Source organism: Nanorana parkeri, unplaced genomic scaffold, assembly GCF_000935625.1.
Source record: "Nanorana parkeri isolate BGI_ZX_2015 unplaced genomic scaffold, ASM93562v1 scaffold661, whole genome shotgun sequence".
NCBI lineage: Eukaryota > Metazoa > Chordata > Amphibia > Anura > Dicroglossidae > Nanorana > Nanorana parkeri.
Window position 1 is genome coordinate 257,272 of NW_017306929.1, and position 16,374 is coordinate 273,645.

The 16,374-nt window shown below is 43.7% G+C and overlaps 1 protein-coding gene across 2 annotated transcripts in view; it reads left to right on the forward strand.

Moving 5' to 3' along the window:
- Positions 1–16,374, forward strand: part of VEZT (vezatin, adherens junctions transmembrane protein) — a 38,757-nt gene continuing 22,383 nt past the window's right edge. For both annotated transcript variants that reach the window (XM_018563405.1, XM_018563406.1), the window contains exons 1-3: positions 1–75; positions 10,546–10,671; positions 11,877–11,966. In XM_018563405.1, coding sequence (XP_018418907.1) covers positions 40–75; positions 10,546–10,671; positions 11,877–11,966 — 252 coding nt within the window. In that variant the 5' untranslated portion in view covers positions 1–39. The remainder of the gene's footprint in view (positions 76–10,545; positions 10,672–11,876; positions 11,967–16,374) is intronic.

The window sequence follows — 16,374 nt, forward strand, 5'->3', positions numbered from 1 at the left end:
TTTCCCAGAGTGCCGCTGAGGGTGGCATGGCGGACAGCAATGACTGCGGAGTTTGATGAAGAAGTGGTGTTTGAGGTTGGTGACAATAGCTGTCTTGCTCCGCTTATTTCCCATGCGAGGCTGCATTGTGCCTGGCACCCTCTGAGTAGGGCAGTCAGCTGATATCATGCAAGGATGACAGGCTGCTGGTGTAATTATTATCCTCATTCTGTGCTGCCGGATGTTCCCTGTATACTGTGTCTTTGCTGATCTACTGTTATAGGGTTACCTGTGATCTACTAGCTGATTCATTCCTTATTACCTGTCAGTGTGGGCTCTTGACTCAGTGCATGACATTGCCCATCTGGCTGTATTGTATGGCGAAAGTAAGTACTGGTGTAGCTGTAGCTACTATATTGCATATGTATGTGTATATTGCTTTTATTTTATTCCATGCTTGCTGAACTTAAAATTTGCATCAATTTCAGTTTTCTGTTTATATCTGGTAAACACAGCGAGGGTGATTTGCTCAAGGAGGTGACAATCGTCACATGATATTGTGTGATTATTACAAATTCCTGATGACTTATCTGCACATGATTGGATAATTGAGGTGACCATTGGGTGAAGATTGTCAGATCGTTTTAATAAAGCAGCTTAAATGATCTTGCTCTCTCCCGGTACACATACAATAACCTGCACCTGTGCATATAATGTGAGATATAGATATTACTTCTCTGTTCTGTAAAATGGCTTCTAGTATAGTTTATTATTATTATACAGGATTTATATAGTGGCAACAGTTTGCGCAGTGCTTTACAATATAAGGAAGACATTACAATTGCAAGACAAGACGGTAGGAAGGGCCCTGCCCGTGAGGGCTTACAGTACAATCCAGTATAGAATATGGTTTTCCTGTACAGCATGCCACTTTATGCTTTGTTCTACAATTCCCTTCTTATCAATTCTGCATTTGTTACGGCGGCTTCGTGGTGTCTTGCAAAAAATGTCCATTAACACAAGGGATTATGATAATAGGTTTTAGAATTAGATAAAGGATTTTAGTCATAGTCAGAGAAGCATGTTCCTTAAAACATACATACACTTTGCTATCCGATTGCAATAGCATGCACATTAAAGCAGCTTAAAAAGACCACAAGCGGCCTTTCAATGTCCACAACGAATTGTATTCTGAATTTAGTCTGTTTAAAAAAATCAGGAGGCAAATGTTTCCTGAGAAAAGCTCTTTGAAGCCTGTTATGTTTTTTGTTTTACAGTCATTTTGTCAAAGTAAAAAAGTGTTATATCAGAAAGAGAGTAATAGGCTTCCTGTTGTTATTGAAGTACTTATTACCCTGAATAAGTGTTTCTCAATCCGGTCTTGAGCAGTGCATTTTTTGGCTACTGTATGACAGATGTACTGATGGAGTAACTAGCTCCCCAGCAATCCAGTTTAAAGTAGATTTCAAGTCAAAACGTAAAAATAAAAACCTTTTTTTGGATAGACTAGGGAATAGCTAAAAGAGGTCAGCTGAGCTCCATCCTTTCATCTACTTCTGCAGGAGGTACCCATATGCCCAGAGAGCCTGACTCCCATACTGGTAGAGCAGGCTAAAGCTGGGTACACATGCATAGAATGTTCTGCTGAATCAGAAGTGGCCTTATATCCTCCACAAAAGTCGATCATTAGATAAACTTTTGTCGAATGGACATGCTTGCAGCCAAATCGGCAACATGCACTGGCTGGGTATTCTGATAGCGGCGGGTGCCTCTGCCAGGATACAATGTACAGAGCAGGAGATTTGTTCATCCACGCTGTTAGTGTGGTTCGAGGAATCTGTCGTTTTTTTCCTTCAGCCTTCTCCATGTGTACCCAGCTTAAGCCTTCTGATAAATCTCAAGAACGAAGAGATAACCAACTTTGTCCCTTCCTGGAAAGGTTCACAGCATGTCTACCTTTTTAACCCTTCACTATCAGAGAGAGGGTTGCCCTTGGACTCTTCTTTACAGTAGCGTTGGGTATTGGGGGACTCTTCCTTCAAAGGTGTCTTGCCTTCTACTGTCTCTTCTCAGTACACTTCAGTCACCTTTTACTGTTGTAGTTTTGGCTCCAGAGCAGTACTATGTGTCTGTCTCTAAGGACCAAGTGTGTTTACTCCGCTTATCCATCAGGTGGCTGAAAAGGGGTCTTCTATTCGAAAGGATTGCTCCTTCAGGAGAATCGTCATCTCCAGGGGCTGATGTCTGGAACCCCAGAACAGTTGGTTCCTTCTACACTATGATATTCAAATCTGGGTAGGTCTCCTGGGTCTGACTCCATTGATCACCAGTTTGGTACTAATGTGACTTCTGCACAGAATTGGCAGGAGCAGTTTCCAGCTTAATTCCTCTGTCTGTACTAATTCCAGTGGTACCTCTTCGCTCCAGAGAGGATGCATTATCCTCATCCCCAGGTCTTCCTGGTTGTTTCCAGCCCACAAATCTGGGGCTTGGGTCTCAATCCAATTTTCTGCTCATTCTTGTGAGGATGCTTCCCATGCACCCTATGCCTTCAGTCATGTTCAGATCACATTCTTGAGTAATTTGTTGTTTAACTGATTCATGGCTTCCTCTGGTAAGTTTTGATAAGTGAGGTTAGTTTGGCCGGACAGTCTCCTTTGATATCTCTTCCCGTGTCCCTAGGGAGCGTCAGAATGGCACAAAATTCAACCATGAGGGAAAGTCTGCTGCATGTATGTGAGGCCACCTCATGTACATTTGCTTCATATTTGCAGTAGTTTGCCCCTCTCTTCCCCATTAACAGATTGGATAGTCCATCCAAAAGCAGATATTTCAGTCTTTGGTTGATGTTGGAGAGTTAACCCACCTGACAGGCAAAGCTCTGACATGAAAGGGATTTGTTCAAGTAAGCTTTGATAACATTATCAAAAACAACTCTAGTTTGTATTCCTAATACAATGCTGATGTTATAACAGGATAGTATATGCTGGGAGGGACTTAAAGTGACATTAAAGTCAAATAAATGTTTCCCTCCCCCCAATGTTAATTTAAAGCACTTGCCTTAAATTATGTTTCTTAATCCGATCTTCTTTCCTGTCATTTTCATCTGTCCCTCCAGCGCTGTGGCGGGTCTCCGATCCAGCGCTGACTCCTCTGTCCTTGCTGCCACTTCCTGTCCCACGGTGTCTGCATGCGTCCTTGTGTCTCTCCTCGTCTCCCGGCCGAAAATGTGAACTGCGCATGCGCCCGCCCCAAGATGCTTTGCGGCCGCCCGAGCAGTTTCACATTTTTGGACGGGAGCGCGCTTGTAAGTTTAAAGCGTTTTGTTTTTACACTTTTTGCTTATATCTATTGCTTGCTAGCCGTAGATATATGCAAAAACACCGGAGGGTTCAATAACCCTTTAACTTCTTTAACTCTCATCCCTGGACGCACTGAAATGGAAAGCCGGTCATTTTGTCACCATCTGTAGAATGGGAGCAGATTAATTGAAATATGAACATAAATGCATATTTTTCTTTCTCGCTCTGAAGTAACATGGCTGAATGAAAATAAGCGTGTGACACAAAGCAGGGAGGTAAACATAGCCTGCAGAGCTAGACTAGTAGGCCATTTCGGATGAGTGGAAATGTGCATAGTAGATTCTCTACAGTGTAAAGGTAGATATTTAGACAGCTGCTCAGAGGTCTAGGCAAATCAGCATCGGCAAAGCATTCCATTTCCTCCTGTATTTTATAAACAGGATTCAGCCCACTGCGCCTGCTCGATGAATGCTGCACCTTTTGTAGTCTGGCCAAATAACTCCACACGGATTTCTTCCATTCCTGTTTTTGCTGTAACTTGACTTTAGATGCAAGAAGTAGAACAATACACTGACTTGTTATATAAGATGGACGTCCATTGCTCTCATTAACTACAGGGTAAATTTGATCTCGTAGGTAGGCACCTTTTTAGCATGATGCCTTGTGACTTCTGGCTTTGCATCTTAAAGTTGAAGTGTTTTTTGTTCTAAATATAGATTCAAGCAGGACTCACTGCTGCACGGGGTTCCCTAAAGTGATATTAGATTCAGTGTTTAAAGCCTTTTCATGACATCACTTACAATGGATGCTGCTCCTTGATGTTTAAAAGTTTTAGTTTCCTGCAGAATTAGCTGGTCCCCCCTGAGCACTGGTCCTGATATCCTGTTTAAGGGTGGATCCTTTCCCTTGCATGCTCATATGGAGCTATGCTTGTGGGTGCCAGCAAGCTGTGTATGTCTTCACAAACACAGGCACAGTAGGGCCAGGTACTCCCCTGCTCCCTTCTAATTTCACCCTTCTCCATTATAGTAGATGGCCAGCTGCTGGGAACTGTGCTCTCCTTGTGATCTTTTACTGGAAAGGAAGTTCAGAGATGCTGAGCAGAGAGAGTGGGAGTCATCTGTTTGGAAACATGATGACTGTAAATGTTTGGGCAAACATGTAAAGAAATGCTTTGCTAGGGCAGTGTATAGTTGTTTGATCTGGATACATTATTAAAAAAGTTTGAGAGTATAATACTTCTTCAAAACCTAATTGCATCATTAAAATACCTGAAGCCTATATGGGTTTATGAATGGATACCCGTACAAAAACAAGATGTCTGACGTAACCTGTGTGACCAGTACACTCTAGTGTACCCTGGCTCCATAAAGGAATTTATAAAGTTTTCCTACATATTCAGGGGTGCGGAATCTGTATCGCCTGACGCCCGGGACATGCCGTTCTGGGCGGGTAGTTTTTTCCCCCTACATTTATCCCTGCTGTGGGCTAGCTAAGCTAGAGAAGCCTTTACTGCGCCAATGCCACAAAAAAGCTCGGTTACAATATGCCTGACAACACCTTGACACGCCTCACAGTTTCTGGCACACTGTAATTTGGAGTGACAAGACCAAAATAGACCTTTTATGGTCACAACCATAAGTACTATGTGTGGACAGGGGTCAACAAGGCCTATAGCAACAAGAATACCCCCCCCCCACACACACACACACACACACACTGTGCAGCATGGGGGTGGCTCACTGATGTTTTGGGGGGGACGGCATGAAGATACTGGCAGACAATTTGCATTCTTCTGCACGAAAGCTGCGCATGGGATGCTCTTGGACTTTCCAGCATGACACTGACCCTAAGCACAAGGCCAAGTTGACCCTCCAGTGGTTACAGCAGCAAAAGGTGAAGGTTCTGGAGTGGCCATCAGTCTCCTGACCTTAATATCATCGAGCCACTCTGGGGAGATCCTAAACGCGCGGTTCATGCAAGACGACCAAAGACTTTGCATGACCTAGATGCATTTTGCCAAGATAAATGGGCAGCTATACCACCTGCAAGAATTCGGGGCCTCATAGACAACTATTACAAAAGACTGCACGCTGTCATTGCTGCTAAAGGGGGCAATACACAGTATTAAGAACTAAGGGTATGCAAACTTTTTAACAGGGGTCATTTCATTTTTCTATTTGTTGCCATGTTTTGTTTTAGGATTGTGCCATTCTCCTATGACCTATAGTTGAATATGAATCCCTTAAGAAATAAATGTGTTTTGCCTGCTCACTCATGTTTTCTCTAAAAGTGGTACATACAGTATATTAACAATTCTCCAAGGGTATGCAAACGTTTGAGCACAAACGTAAACTCCGGCACCCATGGGGATTGGTAGGTGCTGGATTACTGTAGTTTCTGGTTGCTTGAAAGTTAATAGTAACAGTAACTCTTAAGCAATTACCCCCGCTTCCCCCCCACAGCCACATTCAACTGCGGCTAGCTTCCGCTGCTGACAGGTGAATGAGTTTCAATAGCCACCCTGCTATTGGTTATTGCAAACTGCAATAGCAGGCTGACTATTGAAGCCCCGCCCACTGAGAAGAGGTGCATCCCTGAGGGAGAAAGTTCGCTCCCCTGCTCAGTGGCAGGTGCAATAGCCAGCCTGCTATTGCAATTTTGCAATTTGAAATGGCCAATAGCAGGCTGGCTATTAAAACCCCGCCCACCAAGCAGAGGAGCAGCCCTGAGGACCAGTTCACAGCAGCCACAGTGTGTTCTGGCCCGATCGGTGCCGGAACACACTGGAACGCATTCCGGCCGGTTCACTTTGTTTTGGGAGGGGTCGTGGCGGTGCATTGAACTCAATGGCATTGCAGCCACGCCCTCCGGCCACAATGCAATTGCCCGCACCGGAACGCGTGGCACATCAGTGCCCGTGTTCTGGTCCGGTGCAGTCAGAAAAAATGCTGCCTGCACTACTATTTCTGACTGCACCGGACCAGAATGCAGGCGCTGATATGCCACGCGTTCCGGTGTAGGCGATTGCATTACGACCGGAGGGCGTGGCTGCGGTGCCATTGAGTTCAATTCACCGCCACGCCCCTTCCCGTCCCACAACAAAGTGAGCCAGCAGGAATGTAATCCAGTGCGCTCCGGCACTGTGGCTGGTGTGAACTAGCCCTGAGAGAATATATGTATATTTAACTTTTTAAAACTTTTAGGCCTTAAAAATAAAATTAACCTTTATACATTTTTAGTTTCCCTTTTAAAGGTGTCTTTTAAGGCTGGGTTCACACCTGGGCGTATGGAATATGCGCGTTTGTCCAGCAATTTGTGCTGCGCTTTTTTTACCGCGATTTGCGTTTACGATGGCTATCCGGCTGTATCCTAATGGATACGAGCGGAAAATACACTGCAAAGAAGCTCCTGTACTTCTTTGGGCGTTTTTCAGCGCGTTCCTACGCGCTGAAATACGCCCAGGTGGGAACCATGCCCATAGGCAATTATTGGTTTTCACATGTTGAGCGTTTTACAGTGCGTAGGAACGCGCTGTAAAACGCCCAGGTGTGAACCAGGCCTTAGTGTCTAGGTTGGACTCAATGACTCTTGAACTATACATTACTGTACCCCTGCTTATGCAGTTAAGCATGTATCGCTAAAGTTACTGTTGTGTACATATTGTGTTGTTGTGTAACAGGAAAGTGATTGACTTTCCGCTAAATACCTGCTGGTGGTTGATTCATAACCTGTAGTATTGTAAGCCAGGTGACCTTTTCCTGTAGGAAATTCCACTCTGAAGAAGTACGTTTTTATATTAGCAGATGTGTCTTATAGATTCCTAGCAACCCCTCCCACCACAGGTAGATCTGGGTGATAAATTACACTTCTCAGACTAATTACTCCAGAAAACAAGACTCCTCTGAGTAAACTAAAGCTTAGGCTGGTAACAAGTCTGTGTTTTTGTCAGAGTTTGTGAAGACGTTAAAGGAAACTGACATGAGTCATGCCACTTCAAGTGACTATCACCTACCTGACCTGGCAAGGTAAACTGGTCATACATAGGCAGATTCTTCCAGTATTTTGCACAGTTTTTGTAAATACTTCAGTGGTACATACGCATGGTGGTTCTACTTTGCTTTGAGGCGTTGGGAACTGAGACCAGTACACATTACTAGGGCTGCAACAACTAATCAACATAATCGATTATAATCGATTATTGAAAAAGTTGTCAACTTTTTCAATAATCGATTAATCGGCTTCCGATCAGTTGGCCCTGTTCACAGCTCCACACACGCTGCGCACCAATTGCACACCACACTTTTTTTTTTATTTTTTACTTCCACCGCTCCAAGCTTGCTCCTGTGATGGACTACAATCTCAATACAAACTAGTAGTCCATCACTGGAGCCATTTTTTAAAATGTATTTTATTGTTTATCCGATTAACCGATTAATCGAACTTAATAATCGGCTAACTAATCGATTTTGAAAATAATCGTTAGCTGCAGCTCTACACATTACAAATATTTAAATATAAATAAATAGATACCAGCATCAATGTGGAATGGTTTATTGTATATCCAGAAATGCAATATCCAGAATTGTTTTTATTCTTTGAAAGTGCGCAGCTATATGAACATGGAACTGCAGCCCAAACTGTCTTTAATACAATGGTAATGGTAAAGGCTTTGAACTTTCAGTCTTTTGTAGTTGTCCGTGCTTGGTAATTCCACACACTGATAGATTTTTGTACAAGTGTCAAGACGAAAAATCTAATCGGAACATTTGATAATGCCATCAAAGGCATGTCATTAGAACTATGAGGTGAGTGCTTTTCACTCACCTCATAGTTCTAGCCGACCTGTGACAATGAGACTGTTGCAGGTCGGCTCAGAAGATTGGGAGGTGAGCGAACATATACCGGCATTCGCTCACCTCTCGATCCTGTCACGGCTCTCTGCCGTGACAGGGGAGGGGCTGGATTCCCCCCTCCCCGATCCGCCAGCGCTGACTGGCGGAACGGAAGGGGGCGGGTACAGCTGGCTCTGCCTCTAGATAGGCAGAGCCAGCTGTCACTCACGCAGCTGGGCGGATCTCGACATCGATGTCGGGATCCGCTCCAGCCGCGGCCTCTCAGTATACTGAGCTTAGGGTAACGGGAGCACGCTAGTTTGTGTCCTCCCGTTACCCTAAGGAGAACTATGGGGAAAAACACTGACCCCATAGTGCTCCTTTTAACATTTGATTTTGAAATAAATGGGATTTCCCAAATAAAAACCACAGAGGTTCCTACGCTTATCCTGTGCTGCTTGCCTGTTTTATTTTTCATCCCTAAGAATGTCATTTACTAAAATGTACTGTGCAGTTCTGGTTTAGAGTGCTAAGTGGCATACTATTTGGCAGTGGGAAACCTTTGTGACATCTCATCCAGTGAAATATTTTAGTAACATTTTAACACTTCATTAACTTAAAGGAGAACTATGGGGTTAAGGCTTTTCCCCATAGTTCTCCTTAGGGTAACGGGAGGACACAAAGTAGCATCCTCCCGTCACCCTAAACTCGGTATACCGCGAGCTGCAGCTCACTATATACTGAGACCGCCGCAGCTAAAGCGGATCCCGACAATTATGCCGGGATCCGCCCAGCTGCGTGAGTGACAGCTGGTCGTGCCTATCCAGAGGCAGAGCCAGCTGTACCCGCCCCCTTCCGTTCCGCCAGTCAGCGCTGGCGGATCGGGGAGGGGGGAATCCAGCCCCTCCCATGTCACGGCAGAGAGCTGTGACAGGATCGAGAGGTGAGTGCACGCCGGTATGTGTTCGCTCACCTCCCGATCTACTGAGCCGACCTGTGACAGTCTCATTGTCACAGGTCGGCTAGAACTATGAGGTGAGTGAAAAGCACTCTCCTCATAGTTCTCCTTTAATCAGGAGAAGTTAGAAGAAGCCAGCTCATGCCATGGCAAGATGAAAGCAGTAGGGAATTCATTTGATTTATAATTCCCTGGTTTATTATTATTATTATTATTATTACATAGTATTTTTATATAGCGCCAACAGTTTGCGCAGCGCTTTACAATATAAGGAAGACATTACAGTTACAATAGAATTTCAAGACAAGATGGTAAGGAGGGCCCTGCCCCTGAGGGATTACAATCTGAAAGAGGAGGGGGAAATGATACATGAGGTAGCTGTGGGAATGAATTATGTGAGAATGTGAAGGTTCAGTGGTTAGGTCGAGGTGTGATAGGCTTCACTGAGGAGATGAGTCTTTAGGGAATGCCTAAAGGCAGTCAAGGTGGGAGATTGACGGACAGGTTGGGGTAAAGAGTTCCAGAGGATGGGAGAGACTCTAGAGAAGTCCTGGAGGCGAGTATGGGAGGAGTGGACAAGGGAGCTGGAAAGCAGGATGTCAATGGATGAGCGGAGGGGACGTTTAGGGTAATACTTAGAGACAAGATCTGAGATATATCCGGGGGCGGAGTTGTGGATGGCTTTATAGGTGACTGTTAATATTTTGAATTTTATCCTCTGGGCGAGTGGAAGCCAGTGTAGGGATTGGCAGAGGGGTTTGCAGACACTGAGGCGGTTGGTAAGGTGAATGAGTCTGGCAGCTGCATTCATGATAGGCTGAAGGGGGGATATCCTGTGTAGTGGAAGGCCAACGAGGAGGGAGTTACAATAGTCAAGACGAGAGATAACAAGGGAGTGTATGAGTAGTTTTGCGGTGTCATTGGTGAGGAAGAGGCGTATTTTTGAGATGTTACGAAGGTGAAGGCGGCAGGATTTGGATAGCGATTGGATGTGGGGGAGAAAGGTGAGGTCTGAGTCAAGGATGACACCTAGGACCTTGGCATGGGGGGAGGGTTGGATAGTTGTGTTATCAATCACAACTGAAATGTTGGGGGAAGGTGCACGAGGTGGAGGAAATGTCATGAGCTCAGTTTTTTGAAAGGTTGAGTTTTAAGAAATGTTGTGACATCCAGACTGATATGTCATTTAGTAGATTAGTGACACGCAAGGTATATAGTGGACTCTGAACATACAAGAGAGTTTATTTTTTGTAAATACAAAGGAGGCAGGTAATAAATGTCTGCATTTTTACAGCATATAGGAAAGTAAGTATTAGTATGTTTTAACCTATTCCAGAAATGTTTGGGGATGCTTCTTTATGCCTTTTTATTGTATTTTGTATTTTTTTATATATATAATTCTAGCAGGCTACAGGATTGACCCTACACATTAACTGTCATTTGCCAATCAAGTCCTTCTTTTTTTTTTCAGAATTCACCACTGTACCAGTATCTGCAAGATTTGGGACACACAGATTTTGAAATATGTCCAGCAGTGACACCAGAGGAGCGCCTGCCAGAGAATGGAAGTCGAGGACTGGCCGACACAACTGCAGAGGTGTGCTTGATACCATTTGTTTTGTGCATAGCCAGTGATGTCACCACATCTATTATTCACTTGATCAGAAAAAAAGATTTGTATAAAAGGGACTTTGCCATTTCTCCAGCTTACATATACATATATAGATTATAACGGTATAACAACCACCATTGGTCCTTAAACACTTGTATTACATATACTGTAACTCGTTCAAACAGCAGAGTAGAAGCGGCTCGGTTCAATGCATTCCAATGTCAGCTTCATCAGGAAGGCAGCGGTAGTATTTTTCAGTCGTGACCATGTGTGTAATGAGGGCTGCAAACCAAAGGCTAAAACCCCTCCTGGGGGACCACAGGGGAAGACACAAGGACATCTGAGTCTCAGTTTGACAGCATGTTTATTTGCAATATTACATAACGTCCCTAGATGCTTATGTTTATATCAGGAACACACTCAGTTGATCTGGCTCCATGGCCATCCACTCCTGATTGCTGCAGTATCATATAAACTCCCCAACACTGTATACAATTAAGAACAGGGGCAGTGTCTGTGTGTGACAGCTGCTATATGATTTTGAAGTATTTGTAGTGGTAGCTTAGGTATATCAGTGTGAAGTCTCAAGTGGTTTGGGACATAACATTAAGGAGAAGTGGGATAGTCCTACAGTGGCTGCTGATCGATGGCAACTAGACATCCTTTATGACTACCCCTCTTCCTGATTGTATACAGTGTTATGGACTTTATATGATACGACAGATTATTGGCCATGTTTTCTTTACACACAAATCCAGTTTAATGTTAAAGGCAAACAACTAAATTCAAAGTTGAAATATGGAATTTGCTTTCCTTCTGATACCTATACAACTTTGCCAGATAGCACAGCCAGGTTGCTAATCTGGCTTTTCTGTACTGAGGTCATCGCTCTCTCATTGGACAATGAGGGAGGCGCAGCAGACCGACGAGTACATACTCCTGCTCTTTCATGCCGTCAGCATGTTCCTTGATATCACATGTTCTTGCAGCACACTTAATTAGGAACTAGTGATACCCTTCCTGTACTTAGGAAGGACTAATCATTACTAATACTTTTCAGGGTAATGGTTGTCAAACATAATAATAATAATAATAATAATAATAATAATAATATCTGATTTATAAGGTAATTGTTTATTGTGCTATGCTGTGTAACACAAAGATTCCCTATGTTTATTTCTGTCCTTCAGCCAGGCATATACAAGAGAGTGCTTGGGTTTTTGCAAAGCTGGAACCCTTTTATTTCAGAAAAGAAAAAAGATGAAAGAGTCCATTTGTTGGTAAGTTAATACTTGCGATTAAGAAATTCTGTTCTGTATATTGTATGCGACTACATGGCTTATTTTAACTTAAAACTTAACTAAAGCAGGAACAAATATGTTATATATTGCAGCTTACGGGTCATTTAATGAGGTGGCTGCATTAGTTTGTTTTCCTGCAGGCTAAGAACATTTTCAGCAAGTTATCTTATGTGTGTAAACTACTAATCCCATCATACCCTATGTAATAAAGATGAATAAAGCCAGACATGTCCAGGCTGGGTGGCAACCATGCAGCAGATTCAGTGGAGGTGGGAACGTTGCAAACCAAGTACAGGAAGTATGTTATTTGCAGGTTTACCATGGAAAAATAAAGAAAACTAATGCAGCCACTACATTTGAGAACAGACGAGCTTAAATATACTATTGAGGACCAGTGCAACATCCTTGCCACACCTTTACAGGAGCCTACATTAGGTGGACTTCACTGGCAGGTTCAACAAGTATTTATTTCTTGTTCATTGAGGGACACATGATTCAGAGACATTTTGGTTATACTGCCATATACAGGAGAATTTAGACACTGGCAAATAGTGGCTAGTCGGTATAACCCCACCCACTCCCAGCATGTCTCAGTTTTTAACTAGTTTTCTAGGAGGACATCTTTTCTGTACTGAGAAAAGTGTAATCATTTTTACTAGCCATTTTTGCTTTTTCACTTCAATCTAGACTTCATCTACAAGCAGCTATTTATACAGGTGATCGACGTATCTTCGACAATAGCTTTTGAGCCCATACATGGCTCCAACTGGACTGAGCTGGCATGTAAAAAGTGCTTTCTCTGCATGCCTTTAGAGTAACTGCCTTGGACACCCTCATTAAGGAGGTCACTGGGGGTAAGAGTACTCCTCTACCCCAGCAGAAGCATAGGCCTCAAGTTGGAAAGTTGGAACTTCCCACTCTAAGGCCAAAATGAGAATTTTAACTTACAGGCTTCAACTTCTAAGGCCAAACTCAAGCCAGGAGCCCACTTGGAAAACCCTGGGCCCCTAAATCCCCCAAACCTGCAAACAAGTCCTCCTCCACATAAAGGGATGTCCCACTGTATATAGTGGGGGGACATCTGGACAGCATCTCAGATGCCTGGGTATGCGAGACGGTTTTCATGGGCTACAAACTATAATCTCATTCTCAGCCTCCTTGCCTCGCAGATTTAGCAGACCTGCATGCAGTCCTTGTGGGTCTTCTGGAGTAAGGAGTTAGAAAGGTTTCTGCCCCAAGCAGAACTTCATGCTCCAGCTTTGTCTGCAGCTTCTATCTAAGGCATAGACAATTAGCACTCAGACGTTCTCAGCTGGCAGTACTTGGATATGTGGGGATGGGCCCTACACCCAGAGGTAAAATATATTGTCAGTATACCTCAATTCTTTTGAAGTAAAACCACCTTGATTGACGTTTTGGTCAGCTTTTCCCATGTAGAAATGCATCCAGAAGTGTTTAAGGATCTGTGTCACAGTTGGGGGACGCTGGATCCTCTGGTGGAAACATTGGATGCTCCGTTGGCTTTAAGCAATCAGTACAACCTGATCCATGTCTGTCCTTCCCTGAAACTCCTTCACCATCTGCTCTGCAGGATAGAGATTTAGGACATTGCAGTTATTCTCATAGTTTCAGATTGGCCCTGGTGGATGTGGTAATCCAACCTTCTGCCAGATGCTCTGTGGGCTCTTCCAGATCACCTGGATCTTCTGTCCCAGGGGCCAGTGTACCACCCAAGTCTAGGATTACTAGCTTTAACAGCATGGCTGATGAAGCCCAGGTCTTGCGGGACAGGGGTCTTTCTGAATTGGGGATTTCTATGATGCTAAGAGTTAGAAAGTCAACTTCCCACAAGGTCTTCTATCGCACATGGAAGGCATGCCATTTTTCTTGGTGCAAGGCAACTTTTATCCCAGGTTGTACTGTGGGGGACAAATCCTGACTTTTGTGCAATCGGGATTGGATCAACAGTTGTCCCTGAGTTCCATCAAGGGGGGAATCTCTGCGCTTGTGATCTTGTTTCAATGACCGCTAGCCTTACATTCTTTGCTTAAGACTTTACAGGGTGTCTCATTTGTGGCTCCCATGTGCATTCACCCATCATTCCATGGGATTTGAATTTGGTTATCTCAGCCCTTCAGAAACTGCCATTTTGTTTCCTGTGATGCCCACTCCTCAGTTTGCCTGCTTTTGGATATCCCAATTGTCTCTGAATCCTTTGTCCCTAAAACTAAAAAGAAAATTGGATTTTTGTATTCGCCATCAAATCCTTTTCTTGGCGTTCATTGAGGGACACAGGGACCATCCCTCTGTGTTTTATGATCCTTGCTCTTTGGGACTTTGCAGGTTATCAAGAGAAAACTGTAATTGCAGATGCACTTGTAATTGAGTTCTGCAGCACATAGGTTCTGCTTTCACTTTTTTCTTGTTTTACTTAAAGGACTCTCCCACTTTAAACAACAAAGTGTTAAGTACGTTTCTTAAGCATGTGTCGTAGTTAAAGGCCTAGGTTTCCAAGCCTTGAGCTGCAATGTTTTGGAAAAAGCCAAGCCACTGCTAATCCTCTTATGATGTCAGACTACAATAGATTGAGGGATCTGCAAAAAGTTTCCAACCCAGGAAAGCATAGTTCTGCAGCACTTGGGGAGTATTGGGTTCCAAATGAAATATGGTATAGAGCAGTGGTTCTCAACCTGTGTAACCTCAGGACCCACATTTGTCCTTGGTCATTAAGTCGCGACCCAAGTCGCACTGCAATGGAGTGCACGGCATTAGGGTACTGCACATTCTGGTGCAGATGTAAGAACTGTGGGTGGGAGGAGCGTTTGGGGTACCATTAAAATGAATGGCAGCGCAACCGCCTGGATCCTCCGCCTGGGGTCCAGTGTGGGTTGCTGTGATGTGACGGAGCTCCATCCATATGCATTGCTTGTACAACTCCTTTGTGCGCCCTGTAGAGGTGTCGGGAACCAGAATGTGATGCCACTCTGGCCCAGGCAACTCTACAGGACATGTGAGGAAGCTATAAGCAATGCATGTATGGATGAAGATCCCTCGCAGCCATACCCCTAGCCCACCCCAAATCAAGCTAAAACTTGGCACCGAGCAGCATATTTTAAATGGCTGCTTGGCGCGAGAACTGACAGTGCGGCGCTAGGAGGAGGCTGAGGAATCTCTCGCCTAGAAAAGTGGATGGCATGTGGCGACCCACTTTTGGGTCACGACCCACCAGTTGAGAACCAAGGGTATAGAGGATAATACTTTCATAGTCCATAGCCCTGTGTAAGCTGTGACTTGTAGTGTACAGAGAGATCCTTTCACTCCCTACAGCCGAACAAAGCAATGGGGAAGAGACAGGAAGATATGTATATGCATCTGTAGAGGTTGGAATTAGAATGAACCTGTTACTTTTGCAATTAATGTCTTTAGGGAGAAACCTTAAGGCTTCCATTTCTTTTCATTTTCAACGTAGCTTTTTGTAAATTAAACTGATACGCATAGATCTTTTCTCACCCACAGAACTACATAATTTCTCCTTAAGCTAGGTTATATTGTTAGCATAGTGATATTTATATTTTAGCAAATCTTCTAACCAGACACACAAGTTTGTCTGTTTTTTTTCTTTCCCTTCTGTGATCTTTTGGTCATATTAGAAAGAGTGTGAGATTCAAAGCTTTCCATTATATGAATGCCACCATTCAAAAAACAAACTGCATGCTGTCAGTTGAATGACTGCTTATCCTTGGCACAAATTGTAATTGATAGACTTCTGGCTGAAGTTGGTGATGGTGGATTAGTTTTGTAAGATGCAAATGACTGTGAGTACTGTTGCTGGAATTGTACATTCCTGAGCTCTCCTCTGCCCTAGAAAGCGTCTTGGCCTCCACTAGTACTGTTTTAATATGTGTAAGTAAACATAAATTGCATTCTTGGCTCTTGCAGATGTCTCCTGCTAGAAGCCCACCTACACTCGATACTGACCACTGAGAAGCCACAGTCCGCACATGTCATTGCTTGCATATATGCATATTCTTTTTTTACAATGTGTATGGTTTATGTAACTTGTTTCTATTTACTTTTGAAATAGCTAGCTAAGAAATGAAAAACTGTGTTCATTCTGAGCATTATGCATATCGTTATGCTTTTAAGATTTCTCTTTGTTTTTTTTACCCTTCATGTGTCTTTAATATCAAAGTGTGGGGAACAGTTTGCATTTCCGTGTTAGCAGGCCTTATTTATGGCTAGTTCAACTTCACACCAGCAGCTGCGTTCCGTACTCTCGGAAGGCTTCTCAGCGCAGCCCAATGGAGATGGTGTAAACGGGCCCTTGGAGAAGAGTCCCATGGTCAAAGTAATATTGAAGGCTGTTTTTTTTCGTCCTTAATGCATT